The sequence below is a fragment of the Denticeps clupeoides genome, chromosome 4 (assembly GCF_900700375.1).
Source record: "Denticeps clupeoides chromosome 4, fDenClu1.1, whole genome shotgun sequence".
Lineage (NCBI taxonomy): Eukaryota > Metazoa > Chordata > Actinopteri > Clupeiformes > Denticipitidae > Denticeps > Denticeps clupeoides.
The window spans coordinates 11,193,421-11,212,300 of record NC_041710.1 but is presented as its reverse complement, the minus strand read 5'-3'; the positions used below and the strand labels follow the sequence as shown (position 1 = coordinate 11,212,300).

Sequence of the window (18,880 nt, the reverse complement as noted above, 5' to 3'; positions counted from 1 at the left end):
GAACTTCCCCTTGAGGTCAGAACAGCACAGTCACTGAGCATTGTAGCTTCTCAGAAACAGCGAGAAGGGAAGTCTATGTAGAATGAGCTGTTCTGAAGCCAGACTGGTTGGGATCCAGGAGGTTGTTCTGTGACAGATGAAGTGATAGCTGATTTTAGACACAGCACTCAATTGCTCAATTGTTGACAGTTTGATTGTAAAGTAAGCTTTGTTTGTCAGTACGAAAGACATAAGAGTGATGTGGGAACACTAATAGAAGGGAACTGATGTCCTGTAGCCATGGTCAAATGTATGTCCACACAGTGCATTTCCTTGGAAGCGTTGGATCATCCTTATGTCCATGGCTAATGGGACTCAGGGCTTTTATACAGAATTGTTATGACAGATAATAAGTCAGCCACAGGAACCCAAGACCCTTTTACGTCAGGCACTATGCAGAGCTGCCAACACGGGGCCCTCCTGCTGAGTGTGACACAACACGTATTCAGAATAGTCCTGTCTAGACCGATCACTTCACACTCAGCCTCATGAACCGCTGTGTGTGTGTTTTATCTTAAAAAAGCTATTTTTAGAACCTTGTTGCTAAATACATCTAAGCACATTTCTGCTTTTTGTTATATTTGTTCTGAATTATCATATATTTGGAAATACAGCATTATGAAGTTGAAAATGTTACGTTTTTGCAAATGAAGTGTTTTGTATTTTTTGTCTTTTTCACTAAAGAGAGCTAAAACATCATTCCATGGCTCCAAAAAGACTCAATAAACAAAGGATTTATTGAGTTAAGGAGTGTCCTCATCTTTAAAATACATTTTCTGCTTGACCTTTCCATTTCCACATCCTCATGAGAACAAATTCAGTACACATCCTGCTCCCACTACTGCTTTCATTAACCAGTACACACACACACACACACACACACACACACATACACACCGAGAAAGAGAGAGAGAGACAGAGACAGAGAGACAGAGAGGTAGAAAGAAATCAGGAAAGCAGATGTTTAAGTAATGTGAAAAGTGAATCTTGGTGCCTCACTATGGTGCCTTAATTAAATTCACCCTACATTCCTACATTGTCTTTAATTATCTGCAAGAAAGTTTTAAGGCCAAACTTTAGTAAAGCTGGTCTATGAATTGTGTAAATATATGTATTTTTTTTACCTTTTTCAATACGATGGTGGTCATAATTGGCCTATATTAACCAAAGGCGGACGTGATACAAAACACTATTGGTCAGATGCGCTGCCAGTCTTGTTGACAGGCAGCCACTCCAGCCAATCAGCGCGCCGGACACGGCGGCACGCGGCGTAGCGCGAGGGGGCGGCGCTCATTGCGGCGGAGTTTCCAGTGCGGGGAACGCGGCTTATTCCTAGTTAACGCGACAAGGCTGTATTTGTGTTGATAGAAAGGAGTCTTGCTTTGAGGTTTTTATTTGTTATATCTTGAGGACCATGCCGGACACTAAGAAATTTTTCGAGAATCTCTCGGGAGCGGGGAAGTGCGTCGCAGTCCTGACCAGCGGAGGGGATGCTCAGGGTAGGAAGACCGACTTCTCTGACTGACGGCGCGCCTAACAAGTGGATTACGCGCAGAGTAAAAAAAAAATTAAAATGACAGAAAGCGGAGGAGGCAACACGTATTTCAGAATATATCTATGATGCACACATGATGAAGGGGAATTCGGCGACTATTTGGCCACATAGTTATGCTTTTTAAACGTTAACTCAAGATATTCGAAGTGACAAGAATGCGTTAAAAAGGTTTTTTTTTTCTGGTACCGGCGCTTTTTTATAACCCAGGACAACTCGCCCATGCGACGTCGTGCGTTTGTGGAGGATGTGGGTGGTGTTACGTACGTACGTACGTACGTGAGGAATATGCGAGTGCGTGACTCTGTCACGACGCGACCGGTGTCCTGGTTTAAACTTGACATGGGCTGCGTTGCCTTTTTCACTAGTATTATCAAAATAAGTCATAATTATTCATTTACAACGTATTTGTAGCGATACTGTTTGTTGCCTGACGGGGTTGGAATATAATTTGAGTGTGGAATTCTGGGAAAATGTTCGTGGGCCTAGAGGAGCTGTGTTGCATAACAATCACATGCATAACATTGATGACACTGCAGAAATCCACCCTCTCTGAACACTGCAAGGAACATATTACTGTATTAATGAATATATTCTTATTTTTATTTATGTATTTTGTCCTTGCCCAGCTGACCAGAACAGTGTGCGACCCGTGTAACCTCTGTTATCTAACAGCCCACATGTGGATGCCTTACAGCAGACAGCTGTCCTGTTTGGACTCGAGTGTCACACTGTCTAGAAAGTGACATTCAGATGAATCCCATGAATAATAACCGCACACACTGAAAAACTTCCTTGGATTTACAGTATTTATTTGAATAATGGACATCGGTTCCACATGATTAATTTGATTCAGGAAGTCCTAAATCCTTTGTGTTATTTCAAACCATACATATTAAGTATGTTCAGCTTGATTTTTTAAAGTAGCAAATAATTTTATTATTCTGTTCAAACGTGATTTGGAATTGAATACAAATTTAGCATGTTATTCTTACATGATCAAATCATTTTTTTTAACTGTGATGTGGAATTAAGTGAATTAAGTGGAATCCTTGTGATTTATTTAAGTTAAATTAAGAAGGGATTCCCTTTTTTCAGAGTAGTTTTACTTATTGATGACCTTTGAATTGACTGAACTGATCAGTGAATCTACTCTATTTTACTGTATTTTGCCATAAATGACAACATTCTGATGATTTTATTGCTGGATCTTTTCCCTTCGCAATTTATATGAGTCTGTAAAAAAAATTAATTTTGTACAGCCATGACTTTAGATGTGTTCAGTTCACACTTAATAACTAACAGTAAATGTTGAAACAATGGATGGAGTGTTCAGTTGTGAATCTGATTCAGATTCATGTGTACTTTAAGGGCACTTCTTGAGAATGCTGACAAACAGGTAACCTTTTTTACCTTGAAATAAAAAAAAAAAAAAAAAAAAAAAAAAAAAAAAGTGAAGTGATTGTCACATGTGATACACAGCAGCACAGCACACGATGCACACAGTGAAATTTGTCCTCTGCATTTAACCCATCACCCTGAGTGAGCAGTGGGCAGCCATGACAAGCGCCCGGGGAGCAGTGTGTGGGGACGGTGCTTTGCTCAGTGGCACCTCAGTGGCACCTTGGCAGATCGGGAATCGAACCGGCAACCTTCTGATTACAGGGCCGCTTCCTTAACCGCTAGACCACCACTGCCCCAGTGAAATAATGCCTTTGGTGGCTGGATTACTTAGGATTCTAATCTTGTAGACAGGAAATCAACTTAGTTTCAATTAGGACTTGTATAGTTTTAAATGAATTATAGCATTCGTGTCCCTGTTTACATCAGTGTTGCGTGTCCCCAGTGTTGTGCTCATCAGCACATTGAACTTTTATAATTTTCCAGAACACAATAACTACCTTCAGTAATGAAAAGAATATCTCTTCAGGCTCACTGGTTCACTGCATAATGCCAAAACGCCTGCTTTTTACTGTACAGGGTATAATCTTTGCTCAGTGAAATGTCAGCTTTCTCCTGTCTATGGTGCTGATGTTTTAGTTGCCATTCTGGATCTGTGTTGGTCCTGTCCGTGGTGCTGAAATGGAGACACACTCCAAACTTGGCTCATGATCTTCTGCATTAGTTATAGATTATCACAGTATTTTTCATTTTTTGGATGGTGATGATATGATGTCATATTGCTACTCATTTAGCTAGTTTTGGGAGTTAGCTTTCTTTCAAGGGTCAGTTTCCGTCTTGCTTCCATTGGCTTTGAAGAGGCTGCGCTGTGTCAAAAAAGCTTAAATCATCCAGTATCTTGGAAAATATTCAGATTGGTTTTGTTTTTGTTCATAAGTTTCTGTTTAAGCTTATATGGGTGGTGTGGTATAGGGTGGTAGTAGCCTTTTGGGTAACACACTTATGAACCAGAAAACCCAGGTTCAAATCCCACTTACTACCATTGTGTCCCGGAGCAAAACACTTAACCCTGAGTGTCTCCAGGGGGGACTGTCCCTGTAACTACTGGTTGTAAGTTGCTCTGGATGAGGGAGTCTGATAAATGCTGTAAATTTAAATTTAAGTGGGTAGCATGCTTCCCCATGTTGGCGTGGGTTTTTGCCGGATTCTCTGGATTCCAAAACTTCAATGCTACGTGAATTGGTGACTTAAAATTGGCCATAGGGGTGAGGGCGTGACTGAATGATGTGTGTTTCATATTGTGGGCTAGAGCCATGCCCACAGTTCCAAATTTGTGCAGTATGACCTTTGATAGGCTCTGGCACATGCAGTTACTGAATGTGAAGTAAATATAGTGATTCTTTCTTTTTCTTGTAGGAATGAACGGGGCAGTGAGGGCAGTTGTCAGGATGGGCATCTACGTAGGAGCCAAAGTTTACCTAATCCATGAGGTGAGAACATCGCCATATCTTAATCATGCATAGGTCACACTTTTATGCTCTTGCATGGATTACATCTCAGTTGGGAGGGATTACATCTCAGCCTAATAAAGAACTCTTACCTGATTTTAAGTAGTTGAAGTCAGGAAGATAATGAATGCTTGACAACAATTAGACAAGGCTCTTAATCATAGGCTTTGTGGTTCAGGGGTACCAGGGCATGGTGGATGGAGGGGACAACATAAAGGAGGCCACATGGGAGAGTGTGTCCAGCATGCTTCAGGTGGTGAGTAGATGAGACAGATAGAATTTATAGAGACAACGTTCAGCTTTTACGCTACTGCTAAATCAAGAACCATCAGTCTTTATTCAATCTAATTATTCACATTCATCTCCAGTCCTTAATGAAGGCTTGTTTTTTATTTTTTAGTGTGTTATGTTTTCAGTGTGTTATGCTGATTCATGGTTGAATCATTTGTCATTTGTGAACAAAACATGCAATTTTCAAATGGCACACTGAAATCCAATGAAACCTGCACTTGTTCACGGTACTGACCTGTCCTACAGGGTGGCACCTTCATCGGCAGCGCCCGCTGTGCAGAGTTCCGCACTCATGATGGTCGTCTGCGGGCAGCCCAGAACCTGGTCAAGAGGGGGATCACCAACTTGTGTGTAATAGGAGGAGACGGCAGTCTCACTGGAGCCAACCTGTTCAGGGAGGAGTGGAGTGGACTGCTGGAGGAACTTGTCCAATCAGGTAAAAATCCGGATCTACTGTAAGGGCAGGATCCAATCCCTTCTTCTAACCAAGACAGGAAGCCAACAAGCTGCAGTAATGAGAAGCATCCAGACAATCTTCTTATCTGCAGTAATAGATGACTGGATTATCTAGTTAGATTACTAATTGTCATTCTAATTGATCTAATTTAAGGCATCTAAATTCTTCAGTGTTCTATTTTCTTTACTTGTTGCTGGCTCTGTCTCCACCCATTTTAAGTGTGTTTCTCCTAAGAAGGGAAATGATCACATTAATAATCTCTCTCTCTTTTTTTTCCTTATATGTCTTTCTGTCTCTCTCAGGAAAGATAGATGAAGCAGCTGCTCAGGCCCATTCAGTGCTGCACATTGTTGGAATGGTGGGATCTATAGATAATGACTTCTGTGGAACAGACATGACCATTGGCACGGACTCAGCTTTACACAGAATCATTGAGGTGGTGGATGCCATAATGACCACGGCGCAAAGGTGAGAGAATGAACAAACACACACGCATCTCAATAATATACATACATTTGTCTGAATCTGCAAACTAATCTGCAAATTATGAGGTTAGAATAAGACACAGTGAATTTGTTGGATTACCTGTGGTCTAACTGTTAGGGGTCTATTTTAGTCACCAGAGGACCTTTGTACTGGAAGTGATGGGAAGACACTGTGGGTGAGTTTTTGTGAGTTTGTGGTTTGACCAGATGCTGCTGATCTATACTCAAGTTATTGTTTGTAGTTATTAAAGGGTCACTTGTACAGTTATGTAATTGTGTGTATGTGTTTATGTGTGTGTAGGTATCTGGCGTTGGTCAGTGCTTTGGCTTGTGGAGCTGATTGGGTTTTTATTCCTGAGTTGCCACCAGAGGATGGCTGGGAAGACCTGATGTGTCAAAAGCTTTCTGAGGTAAAACGCACATAATTCATATGTCATTCACTCCTAAAAACATTGCAGCTCAATTGCAGCGCATTTAAAAAATATATATATATAAACTTGTTTAAACAATGTAATGTAATATCTCTTTGTGTAGGTAACATTGTTAAACATTGTCAAACAAAGATGAAGATTATGAGGAACTTTTTCCACTTATTTATTCACTCTGATATGCACACTTGTGTCCATGTCACATTCACATCCAGTTCAAACTAAAGTACTAAGCAGTAACAGTACAAGAATTCAAATGCAAAACAAGAATTGTTTGTATTTGAATCATTCTTTGGTTGACCACTTTATTTTTGTGTATTCTCTTGATTCCTCTTGCCAGTGTTTGTGTAGTGTGTAGGCACAGTAGTTAGCATGGGTGTGTTGCTCGCAGTAACAGAGTCTGAAGCCGCTGTTAGTGTAGCCTCCACGTCTGAGCTGTTTTCTATCTCACTTCAGAACCGCTTGCGTGGTTCCAGACTGAACATTATTATAGTGGCAGAGGGGGCTATAGACAGACATGGGAGCCCTATCAGCTCTGACTCCATCAAGGACGTGAGTACAGGTGTCCTGAGCCAGCAAGAGCACATCCCATCCAGGCAATGAGAGTGACATACCCAATGAGAGAGAGGGAGGGGACATAGAGAAAGAGATAGAGAATAAAAAAATGACATGAGAGAATGAGGGATGATAACTTTTTCTCTGAGGTGGTCATGAGCTCATGTTGAAGATGGGATTGGCTTCTAAAATGTGTAATTTAGGACCTAATTAGTTTCTGGTGTGTGTTTTGTGTGTGTGTGCCTTAAACCCTACCTGTAGAATCGAGCTGATAAGAAACGGCTCAATATCATCATAGTAGCTGAGGGGGCCATTGACTCCTCCAACAAAGCCATCTCTACTGATTATGTGAAGGATGTAAGTACAGCTGAAGCCAGAACCCATTGCTTTCCTGCTTAAACCCTATCCTCACTGTTCCACTGTGCTTTTGCTTGTGTGTCTGTGTCTGTATTCAGTACTTCGTACTACAGAGTCATTTTTCACTACAGTCATATAAAAACATAGCATTGCGCATTGTGATATATAGTACATTTGTGGACATGACACAATATTAACACATTCAATAAAATATAGGAAAAAAGTTTTAATGTTTTAACTCTGCATTATTGATGACATCTTCTGTTCAGCACTTTTCATTCATCCGTGCCTGTTTCAGTCCTTGCTCACACCATGGCGTCTGTCAGTATGTGATGTCTAACTGGCATTAAACTGAGTTTTTTGTGTGTAGCTTGTGGTGCGATGTCTTGGATTTGACACACGTGTCACCATCCTTGGACATGTGCAGAGAGGAGGAACCCCCTCAGCATTCGACAGGATACTTGTATGTACTGTTCCACAAAAGTGAAATGTTTGGGTCATATTTATTTTTCCTTTTTTGCTGATGTCATTTTTTGTGCTTTTGCTACTGACCCATCTGACCCGTGTCACCCCAGGCCAGTCGCATGGGAGTAGAGGCCGTGCTGGCCCTATTAGAGGCGTCCCCTGGTACTCCAGCCTGTGTGGTGTCTCTCTGTGGGAACCAGGCCGTGCGGCTGCCCCTTATGGAGTGTGTTCAAATGGTTTGTAATGCAGCAGCCTGCTGCTAAATCTTCTGTTCACAACTGATTAAAATCTAATGAAACACAATTTTGCTAAACAATGCAATTAATAAAACATTAGAGATGTCTACCCTGTAGCTATACAGTGGGTTAACCATTAATATACAAAGGTGTATCTAAAAAACTAAATGAAGGATTTTTGAAGGATTGAAGGATTTTTCTGATTTTTTCACATAAGATGACCTAGTAAATAAATATTGATGGCACCTATTTAATCTCCTTCTGACAGACACAGGAGGTGCAGAAAGCCATGGATGAGAAGAAATTTGAGGAGGCGGTGAGACTCAGGGGCAGGTAAGAACATGAGCACCACAAATGAATCTCAGCTTCATACTAACCACAGTTTTACACAGTACAGCTTCACTGAGAGCAGCTCAGCTCATGTCATCCAGTGTTCCGTATATGTTACTTATTAATTAGCAAAAGAAAAATGACCAATATCTGAATATTAAAAAAGCTTATATTGTGTTACATTAAGGTTGGAGTAGCCTAGTATGAAACAGATATGCCTATAAACCAGAAGGCCACAAAGTCACACTACCCCACTACCATTGTGTCCCAGACACTTAACCCTGAGTGTCTCCAGGGGCACAGTCCCTATGACTACTCACTGTAAGTCACTCTGGATAAGGGTGTGTGATAAATTACATACATGTAAAATGTAAATGCATTCAATCAACAGCTTAAATGTGGGTGGAAATATATTTGAAATGCTTGTCATGCCTTATCTAAAGTGTGAGTAGAAGGCTGTCTGGTGTTTGATTACATTTCTGTTTCGTGTGTCCTGCTGCACAGTTTGGTCAGAAGAAGCTGCTATTGATTGTCTTCTGAGCTTTAAAAGCTTCTTGATTCCATTAGTGTTGGCAAGCTACACTAATGTTCTGTGTGTGTGTGTGTGTGTGTGTGTGTGTGTGTGTGTATTTGTGTGTCCTCTACTGAGTTTCCTCTCTTTCTTTTAAAACTATAGGAGCTTTGAAAACAACCTGAACACCTATAAGCTTCTTTCACACCGTAAATCAGACTCAGAGCTACCACATGTAAGTTTCTTTTTTAATTATCCATGACAATCATTTGCTCTAGTTTTAAATCTAGTTTTAAATCAAATAAATGACATAAATCATAAACAGTTCTCAATTTATTAATGGTTTTGGTGTTTGAAATAAATAAATTCTACAACTATGTGGTCATAAAGAGCTGTAAGTCATTAGAATCTGGGGATAATAAGAATAAAGAAATGGAGTAAGTCTATATAGTAGTGGACAATGGAAAGCAAACAGTTACATGCCTGAAGATGTAGATGCACCTAAAATTGTATAACAATTGTATAACACTTATACTCAGGATAAGTGTTAGTTGATGTGACATTCAGGTATAACGTTTTCAGAGAGTGAATAAACTGTTTTGAAATGTGATTTTTCTCTCGGTGGGAGATTTGTTCTGTCATTTTGTCAAATTTGCTTTGTACTCAAAATTCTACATGTCTGTAGAATATGAGGCAACCTGTGTGTGTGTGTGTGTGTGTGTGCATGTCTTTATGATGAGAATGGACAGAATGGAGTGGAGAACAGCAAACAAGGTCCTTGTCGTGTAGGTATTGTTGTGTTGCCTATAGGATGGTTTCAGTGCTATAGTGAATTTTGCTGAGCTTATGCCTTCTCATGTAGGAGTGTAAAACAGCACAGTAGTGCACAGCATAGCGCAGTACAAAGCAACACACTGGACTACGGTATTACAACACAGCAGAGTACAGCCATATCGGAGAGTGCAACAAATCACAGTACAGAACAGTACATTAAAGTATAGCAAAGATGAGTACATTACAGTATTGAATAACAGAATAGAGTACAGCACAGCATACAAGATGTTAAAAACAAGACATTCAATTAAACAACACAGCTGCAAAACAGGGTATAAATGAGTATAATGGGGCTGTGATTAATAAACTCAGTAGAATATTATCAGTGATATGATATGTGATAATTTTATTATTCATTTATTTTATTTAGTTTAGTTAGCATGTGAGCACACAAGGGTTAAAGGTGAAAGTGAAAATTTCACTTTGTGAGACTATTTAACATTAATACATGTTCCCCTAGCCTGTGTATGGTCCTGCAGTGGCTAGGAATTATGATATGTTTATGTGATTTGGCCATTCGGCTTCACTGAGAGCAGCAGCTCAGATAGTTGTATCTGGAATGTCTCCCCTTATGTAGTCATAAGTGGAAAGATTACCTCCTCTTTCTCATGCTTTGTCCGCTTAGAATTTCCCACCCCTCCTCTAAAAAAGTAACTCCACCAACCATCATGGCTTCCAAATGTAAAAATTTGCACAAATGTATTTTTTTTATTTATGGTATGCAAGACAGATATAGTATTAGGGGACCACTTAGACCTATATAAAAGCAAAGGAATTTTTCATATTAGTTGACCTTTAAAAAAAGACCATATCATCTCCCTGACACTCCCCATCTCAGCATCTTTCACTTGTCAGTTTTAAATATGCATTATAGTAAGTTTTAGTCTTCAGAATTTATTTACACCAGTCATGATTATTTCAGTGCAAAATCTGCCATTAATTACTTAATATTTTTTAAATAGCCCTAGGATTAACAAATGACCTGAAATCAGGGTAGAATATAATTATGAAAGTAAATCATTCAGCCTGTCTGAGGCCCAATCAGAACAATGCACTGGGCACTTTCAGGCCTAATTTGTTCACATTCTCTTTAGCTGATTATTGTGCTGACCCATTTATAAAGTGTATCCTCTATGTCTGCCATAAAATTTCAGTGGCATCTGCTCAGAAATTCTTAAGGTCTAAAATCCTCTTACCTGAATGCAACCACTGTGGCCCATTTTACCCTGCAGCAGTGTGCAGAACATTGGCCTTATTATGGACCCATTAAATTGCTTAAGAAACTTAATAAATTATTAATGTTTATGTTACTTTACCTTTTGGATCAGCAAGTCTGTATTATGGACATGCAGAGTGAAGGTTGGTTCTGTTTATTTAAACAGGACTGTGGTCATGTGCTATCTTGTGAAGCCACAAACCTGGCAGGAACGTTCCATGGTTTTTCAGACAACTTGGGTATCATCTGCATGGAATGAAAGCCATACATAATAGTATAAGTCTTAGCGGAAATGTTTGGCCAATGAAAAATTATTGCTGTGATGTGAGCTTTTATCAGGCTGATGTTTTGAGGAACATGTCTCTGTCTATATGTACTAGTGTAATGTACTAGTGTATATAGTGGTATACCAGTGTAAAATAATTTTGTACGTTTCTATAAATTCCTCCTTGAGCACTAAAAATACCATGTGGTGTTATGCGATATGAAGTGTTTTCATAGGCCAAACACTGATCTGAGGATCAGTATATATCATGTTCTTTGGAACAACCTGAAAGGGTGCATATGCATGTAGGCTGCAGTACGGGCAGGGTTCCCACAGGTCTGGGAATTTCAGTAAAGACATTTCCAGACACGGAATATAAGGAAATTGTATAATTTGGATGCCAAATCAGGGAATTTTGTTAACAGAATTCAGTGCAGTAGCCAAAACCTGATAGGAATTCATGCATCTTTATTTCCAGTGAGTGTTTTTGTTTTGCTAAACAAAACGCCCTAAAAATGTTCAAGATTCTAGAACACAAAATCGTTGCCAAGTTTGTGTCAACATATGTCCTTAAACTCACCAAACATGCCACGCAAGTGTGAATTTCAAGATATTAGGCTTGAAAATTACGAATTTAAGGACTTTTTCACCCACAGTGATAAAATATAACATTCGTGTAGAGGATATCAGACATGGAGTTGAGGTTTTGGTATGTTCCATTCAACACATCAAGCCTGCCTATATTCCACAACAATGACGTAAAAGCAGTTTTCAATTCTATAACCATTAGCCAGTTTAAATGCCCTTTTCTGCTCAGCACCCCAAAGTTATTTTTCGACATTTCTTTTGAAAAAGAGGTTGTGGTAAAGTCAGAGAAGTTTAAGTCTGACAGAGTGGGAACCCTGTGTGAGCTAATTTAGCACTCAGTGTTGCTTTGCTGCTTTATTGAGTTTGGCCTTGTAATGGATAAAGCATGCAATGACTTTGCCAGGAAAACACTGTCGCAGATCATTGTCCCTGATTTACTGAAGCTCTCTTGGCATGCGCAAAAGCTGAGGCTGCCTAAGTTTTGCACTCTTTTCACAGCGTACAGAGAGCTGTACGTCTGTTATAAAGGTGTCTGTGGTTTTATTACAATGGGTAATAAAATCATATGATGTGTGGTAGAAGTCTAGTGAGTAACATTGTGTCCCTGAGCAAAAACTTGCAGGGGGACTGTCCCTGTAACTTCTGATTGTAGGGATAAATGTGTCTGCTAAATGCCAGAAATGTAAATTGTAAATGTAAAAGTGTTCATTAGAAACTGTAAAAATGGAATTCTAACAGTGGACAGTTCCAAGTAACTTGTATGTGCAAGGTCTGCTAGGACTCTAACTAGGTTTTGTATGCGTGTGTGTCTCTCAGAGCCCATTTACAGTAGCGGTGTTGAATGTTGGTGCTCCGGCAGCAGGCATGAACGCAGCTGTCCGCTCAGCTGTCAGAGTGGGCATCACAGAGGGGCATAAGATGCTTGCTGTCAATGATGGTTTTGAGGGCTTTTCTAAGGGCCAGGTAAGGACAACCCAAATGTAGAAGTGCACATGTGCACACACACACACACACACACACACACACATACATGTGACAACACAGTCATAATCTGACTTTGTGTGTAAACTGTTTTTTAACTGAGTTATGAAAATCATATATATGATGAAAACTCATACTGATATTTGAATGATATTTGGTTTGCATATGCGTGTGTAATTATATGTTTGTTGTACTTTTACAGATAAAAGAAATTAAGTGGGGTGATGTGGGTGGCTGGACAGGACAGGGTGGCTCCCTTCTAGGGACAAAAAGGTACATATTTTTGTGAAGACCAAGAGTTCCTACATAGTTAATGAATATGATTAATAAAGGATTCTTAAAGACATTTCCACTGTTGAAACTGACACTCCCACTTGCTGCAGGACCCTACCATTAAAGAAGCTGGATAAGATAGCAGAACAGATCAGAATCCACAACATCAATGCCCTGCTGGTCATTGGCGGCTTTGAGGTATGACATCTCTGAACAAATATTAGAGTTCATTGTGCTTTTGTATGTACAAAAATTTTACAATTCTTAGGAGTTCTACTAAAGTTTCATTGCTGTTCTGAGTTAACACACTAGTAATAAGCTAATACTATAGTAACATGTTGAAATGTTGAATGCATTTATTGATTTATCTTGTTTATGATGAATATTTGTTCTGTTCAAAGTCCTAGGTTCAAATGTTTTTACTATGTTGATTTCCTATTAATAATGAAATATAATTGTTTAAACATCATTTATATTTGCAGGCCCAACTTTTGTTCTTTCAAAATCAGGGTTTCACTTAACATTCTGCCACATTCCACATCTGAAATTACCCCTCACAGCACGTACTGTGCTTAACTAACTGTGCTCAGCATTTACCCATAACTCCCTGCCTGTGCTTCTGCAGGCTTATCTGGGACTGCTGGAACTCCTAGCGGCCCGTGTGTCACATGAGGAGTTTTGTGTTCCCATGGTGATGGTGCCAGCTACCGTCTCCAACAATATCCCTGGCTCCGACCTTAGTATCGGTGCAGATACAGCCCTCAATGCCATAACGGACGTAAGACCACACACACGTGTGTGTGTTTAAGTGTGCCCTGGGCATGGAGTGATATGGCTTCCTCTGTCCACCCTGTACTTCAGCTGTTTCTGCGTGTGCTTGTGCATGTTCATTAATACTTTATAAGGTCTGATCTCCTGCTTAATCGAATATTAATTAGCAAACTATTGTAAACAAACACGTCAGCAACAGCATCCTCTATAAAGCGACGAGAAACTGCTGAAGTCGCACTGTTAATGTTAATTAAAGAAGCATTCAGTTTCGGATGTCATACTCAAGCAGGCCTGACCTCTGTGTATGTGTGTGTCTTGAGCATGGTCACTTTTCACCATGTCTGTCTGAGCTTGGATTACATTGCCTGTTTAAACGTTATTAATAGTCATGAGCTCACTCCCTGCAAGATGACCGGACATTATTGTTATTTTTGGTGGTAACATGATAAAATGTATTATACATTTAAGGACTTTTCCAAGTTTTCCCCCACATTCCCCAACTTTCCATATCGTGTAATATATTCATAGACTTGAAATAATATTCTGCGGAATTTATGTAAAACATGGATTTCCTATCTTGAGAAACTGCAATTCCTCCATCAAAAAGCCTACTCCACTTGTGGTTCTGAACACCACTCTCATTCAACAATGATCCCACAACAGTTATGCCGCAGTTATGTCGTCCTGGCGGTGTGGAGGTCTAACACATTTGCGCTGCACCTGCAGGCGTTTGAGTGTGTGCTTCAGCTATGTGATGCCCGCAGCAAATATGAGGAGTTCTGTTTGCCTATGTGCATGCTGCCTGCAACCATCAGTAACAATGTGCCAGGCACTGACCTCAGCATCGGCGCAGATACGTCCCTCAATGCCATTGTGGAGGTAAGGCAGATGGTGTCTCAGCACTTTTGAATACAGACAGAGGTTGAGATGGATTGGTGTCTCAGTAGTTTTAATAATAATAATAATTAGATTATTCAGTTATTATTACTAATATTAAGAGATGAATTATTAGCATATTAATGATCATAGCTGTGAAACTTATTAACTCGTTACAAAATGTGCTCAGTAACAAAACACATTGATAACTGTAGTCTAATGAACCAGATCACAGGATAGGCTTATTAAATATTTTTTTAAATAATATTCATAACCTGTTTTGAAAGTCAGATATAAGGAATGATTTGGGAATGTATTGTATTCTTTCACCAAAAATTATTATGTTTGATTGCAATTATGCATTTCTTTTAAATACCAGCACAAATTCTCACTAGAATATTAATAGAATTATTTTAATAATTCAGATTTGAATAATTCACTTCAAGGATTGATTAGTACAGCTATCCCTGATCTACACCTACTCTGTTCTCTGCATTTCCACAGACTGGGTTATCTGTAGTGTCGGAAACATTATGATCAGGTTATAAAAATGCCAAACTTCTGTCCCACCCACCCCCTGTATGAGAAGCAGCAGAAGCTTTCATCACTGGCTCTTGCCAGGTTATTTCTTTGACTTTCCAGATTTTTGGAAGCCAGATGCTTTGTGGTTTAAAAAACATATTTGTAGAAATTCGGATCATCAGGGCTTGTCCTCAAACAGTAAAAGTACTTCCCATATGCAGTAGCTCTAGTCACCAGAGGTGAGGCCTAATCTGGTAAGACCTCCTGGCATAATTGAGAAGGGCACATGACTCACACACACATAGCACGGTTATTCCCCTTGTCTGATGTCTGTATGAACGTTAGCACTTCCTGTGTGTGTAGTTGGTCTCTGTGTGAATGTCTGTAATATCATGATCTGTCTGCTTCTGAATTATGTAAACAGGCTTGCATGCTGGGTATGTGTGGATGTGTGTAACTGTGGGCCTATAAGTGTATGACTGTGTTTGTGTCTGTGTGTGTGTATTTACTTATTTTTGTTGTGTATGGCAGACGTGTGACCGCATTAAACAGTCAGCGAGTGGCACAAAGCGACGTGTGTTCATCATTGAGACAATGGGTGGTTACTGTGGTTATCTGGCCAGTGTTGGGGGTCTCGCTGCCGGAGCTGATGCTGCATACATCTACGAGGAGCCCTTTGACATCAGGGACTTGCAGGTACACACTTACACACATAGATAGTGACACACTGGGAGGAGCTGTAGTTCAGAGAGTATTCGCAAGTACCCGATTCTTTAGTTTGCCCATTAGAAATGTTTGGTTTGGTTGTGGACATGGTGATGATGAAAACATGAGATGGCCGCTGATGGCAACAGATGATGAACAACACAGGGAAACAGTGAAACTGTGATAATAAAGGAACCATTAATTTTATTATTTATTTTCTTATTTTAGCATGTAAAGTACTCTCAGCAGTTGAACCGCTTACAAGTAGTTTTGGCAGCTTTATTGTCTTTGTCTTTATTGTCACTGTTTGCACCACTTTTCATACATGGCGTATTTAAAAGGAGCAGGTTTAAATCAGCCAGTGTGAGGGCAAAAGGTGTGTTTAAGAGGTCTCAATCATTAAATGAAGACAACTAACAAGTAGGTATTTTTTGTTTGCACCTGTAAATCCTGGAGACAAGTTTAATGTTCCATTAGCCAATATTCCCCTATATGCTTTGTGTATGCAGAAAAAATAGTCACACATATCAGCAGATTTTTAAGTTTCATATAGATGCTTATCTTCCGGTCGCCCAGACTTGCACTGTATCTAAATAAAGATACATACACACAGTGCAGTTATTAATAAACTCAGTGTTACACTTTGGAGGGTGTTAATCTGAGATAAGCCCTTACTCTTGTGGCATGGAGACAGTCACTGCAGCCCATCACAATCAACAGATGCTTTCATTCCACTCAGCCATGTGTAAGAATGCACCAGACTTTTTTTTGTCCAATTACATTATCAATAAACTTTGTGTAGAACTACCGTACACACTGTGTTGGTTCCAAATTGATGCATGTGTTCGTTTGTGTGTATGCTGTGATGCCATGACCCCACTTTTCTCACCTCTTCCAGTCTCTATAACAGTGGGTAGGGCTGCAGTATATTTAGTTTTGTAAAATCTATTTCGGGAAGACATCAGGGAACACCACCCTTCAATCGGAGTCCTACAGGCAGAGAGCGAGAGTGAGAGAAAGAAGGAACCGAGAGGAGAAGAGAGAGGCTGGACCAAAGGAAGAACAGTTTTTTTTGTTTGTTCTGTCCAGTTTTAGCATCTGTTTTTTGCATTTCGCTGCTCTTCAGGCTAATGTGGAGCATCTAACAGCAAAGATGAAGACCAGCATCCAGCGAGGTTTAGTGCTGAGGTAAGGCTGAGGTGCATCCTGCTGCTTATTTCATCATACTGCTGTGTCTTTTTATGTACTGCAGTTTTCTGGCTGCTCTGTGCTACAACTGGTGTGTTCAGATCAACATGGTATGGTGTTAGATATGCCTTGCTGTTTAATTTTTAATCATTTAATTTTTTCTAGAACTGATACTTCAGAGAATTTTTTTTGCAAATGTTTAGGTCATCGTAGCATTCTTTTAGAACTCACTATAACATACTATATTTTTAATAACTATGGAATTACATTTATACCCTAAACATAAACACTGCAACATTACTGTGTTAATCCAGGACAGGACATAAAATACAATATATATATGTAAGAACCATCTTTGTATGTTAATGTTGTGTTTTAGGAATGAGAACAGTAATGATAACTACACCACAGATTTCATCTATCAGCTGTACTCAGAGGAGGGCAAAGGAGTGTTTGACTGCAGAAAGAACGTCCTCGGTCACATGCAGCAGGTACTCAAAGGGGGCTCACTAATACACACATGTACACACCACACAGCTCTCACACAAATCTTACACTATCACTCATATTTCTCTGCCTCCACTACAATCTTCTCATTCTTCTTGAAAGGGAGGGGCTCCTTCTCCATTCGACAGAAACTTTGGCACTAAGATTGCAGCCAAGGCCATGCAGTGGATCTCTAAACGACTGAGAGAGTTCTACAGAGAAGGTGTGTATATACACACACTCGCACACACACACACACACACACACAGTGTCTGCAGAGTGTTGATCTGATGACGTTTCCTCTGGTTTCTCTCTGGCACCCGTGGGGATCTGTAGATGAAGGTAATGCTGTCTTTTAAGCCATTAAGCCTCTCAATTTCTGTTTGTTTATTTTGCCTTGTGTGTGTGCCTGTTCACTGTGTGCTGTTTATGTCTGTGTATATCTTTTGAATTTGTGTATTACTAGATAATAATTGTGTATTATTAGAATCATTATTTTGTGTGTTGGTGACAGCTGAAAATGTTCATGTGTATATGTTCATATGTGTGAATTTTACTGTTGTGTGTGTGTGTCTTGTTTTAGGGCGTGTGTTTGCAAACACTGAGGATTCAGCCTGTCTGTTGGGAATGAGGCGTCGAGCACTGCTGTTCCAGCCTGTGATTCAGCTGAAGGACGAGACTGACTTTGAGTATGACATACATACACAACACACACACAGACATAGGAATTCATCTTCACATCAAGATATTTGTTGGAAGATCCAATTAGTAGCTGGAAATCTCCAAAAACAGGTCTGGTATCTTTGTGCATCTGTAGGCATCGTATCCCTAAGGAACAGTGGTGGCTAAAGCTGCGCCCGCTCATGAAGATTCTGGCCAAATACAAAACCAGCTATGACGTCTCTGACTCCGGCCAGCTGGAACATGTGGTGCGCCTCAGAGCCAAAGACACAGACAACTCTACCATCTGAGATGTGAAGATGAAAGTGACGGAGGAAGAGGATAATGAGGAACAACAGTCTTGAGATAGAAAGAGAGACATCCTTGAGAAAGGAGATTGCTCTCTAGAGCAGCAGGAATAAGAAGCAGGTTGGGATTGGCTGATGTGTAGTGTACTGAATCCTACCAGCACTTTCTGCCCCCATGGTGATGCACTGTTAGCCATAATGTATTGTCAGTACCCTACATATATTCCTACGTATTATAACAAGTCTGAACGTATGATCGCTGTGTATGCCACAGACTACCTGATGTCCCCAGACCCTCCACCATGACCCAGGCATCTGAGATTCTAATGGAAAAGCTTATTTAATGTAATTGTCTAGCAGTTTGCAGTGCTTCCAAGAGGCATAGCTGATGCTGTGCGTTATTGTGTGTTTTATGGATCTTGTGTCAGTTTATCAGGGTGCATTGTGAGCAGTGTCATTTTAATTTGAAGAATATATGTCTATGTAAATCAGTTGTGCAATAAAACCATTGCCTCTCGTGCTTTCTTAGCTCTTATCATTTACAGTGGGTCCACTACCACGTGATTCTTGTGTCACAGTGTGTTTATGTTTT

The 18,880-nt window shown here is 40.0% G+C and overlaps 1 protein-coding gene across 9 annotated transcripts; it reads left to right on the top strand.

Annotated features, from left to right (window-relative positions):
• Nucleotides 1-1,316: 1,316 nt before the first annotated feature.
• On the top strand, nucleotides 1,317-18,808 carry pfkpb (phosphofructokinase, platelet b). 9 transcript variants are annotated; one of them, XM_028975947.1, is made up of 25 exons: nucleotides 1,317-1,538; nucleotides 4,409-4,482; nucleotides 4,679-4,756; nucleotides 5,038-5,227; nucleotides 5,551-5,716; nucleotides 5,865-5,909; nucleotides 6,035-6,143; nucleotides 6,618-6,713; nucleotides 6,978-7,073; nucleotides 7,444-7,536; nucleotides 7,649-7,774; nucleotides 8,043-8,107; nucleotides 8,781-8,850; nucleotides 9,365-9,400; nucleotides 12,335-12,481; nucleotides 12,702-12,772; nucleotides 12,883-12,970; nucleotides 14,270-14,422; nucleotides 15,473-15,637; nucleotides 16,773-16,834; nucleotides 17,214-17,325; nucleotides 17,444-17,543; nucleotides 17,657-17,662; nucleotides 17,904-18,009; nucleotides 18,138-18,808. In XM_028975947.1, the coding sequence occupies exons 1-25, from the start codon at nucleotides 1,454-1,456 to the stop codon at nucleotides 18,289-18,291; spliced, it is 2,493 nt and encodes an 830-aa protein (XP_028831780.1). In that variant the 5' UTR covers nucleotides 1,317-1,453; the 3' UTR covers nucleotides 18,292-18,808. The 9 variants fall into 9 exon arrangements, with proteins under 9 accessions (XP_028831780.1, XP_028831779.1, XP_028831783.1 ...); XM_028975946.1 differs by lacking the exon at nucleotides 14,270-14,422 and adding an exon at nucleotides 13,398-13,550 and having other exon boundaries at nucleotides 1,318-1,538; XM_028975950.1 differs by lacking the exons at nucleotides 6,618-6,713; nucleotides 14,270-14,422 and adding an exon at nucleotides 13,398-13,550 and having other exon boundaries at nucleotides 1,319-1,538.
• The last annotated feature ends 72 nt before the right edge of the window (nucleotides 18,809-18,880 follow it).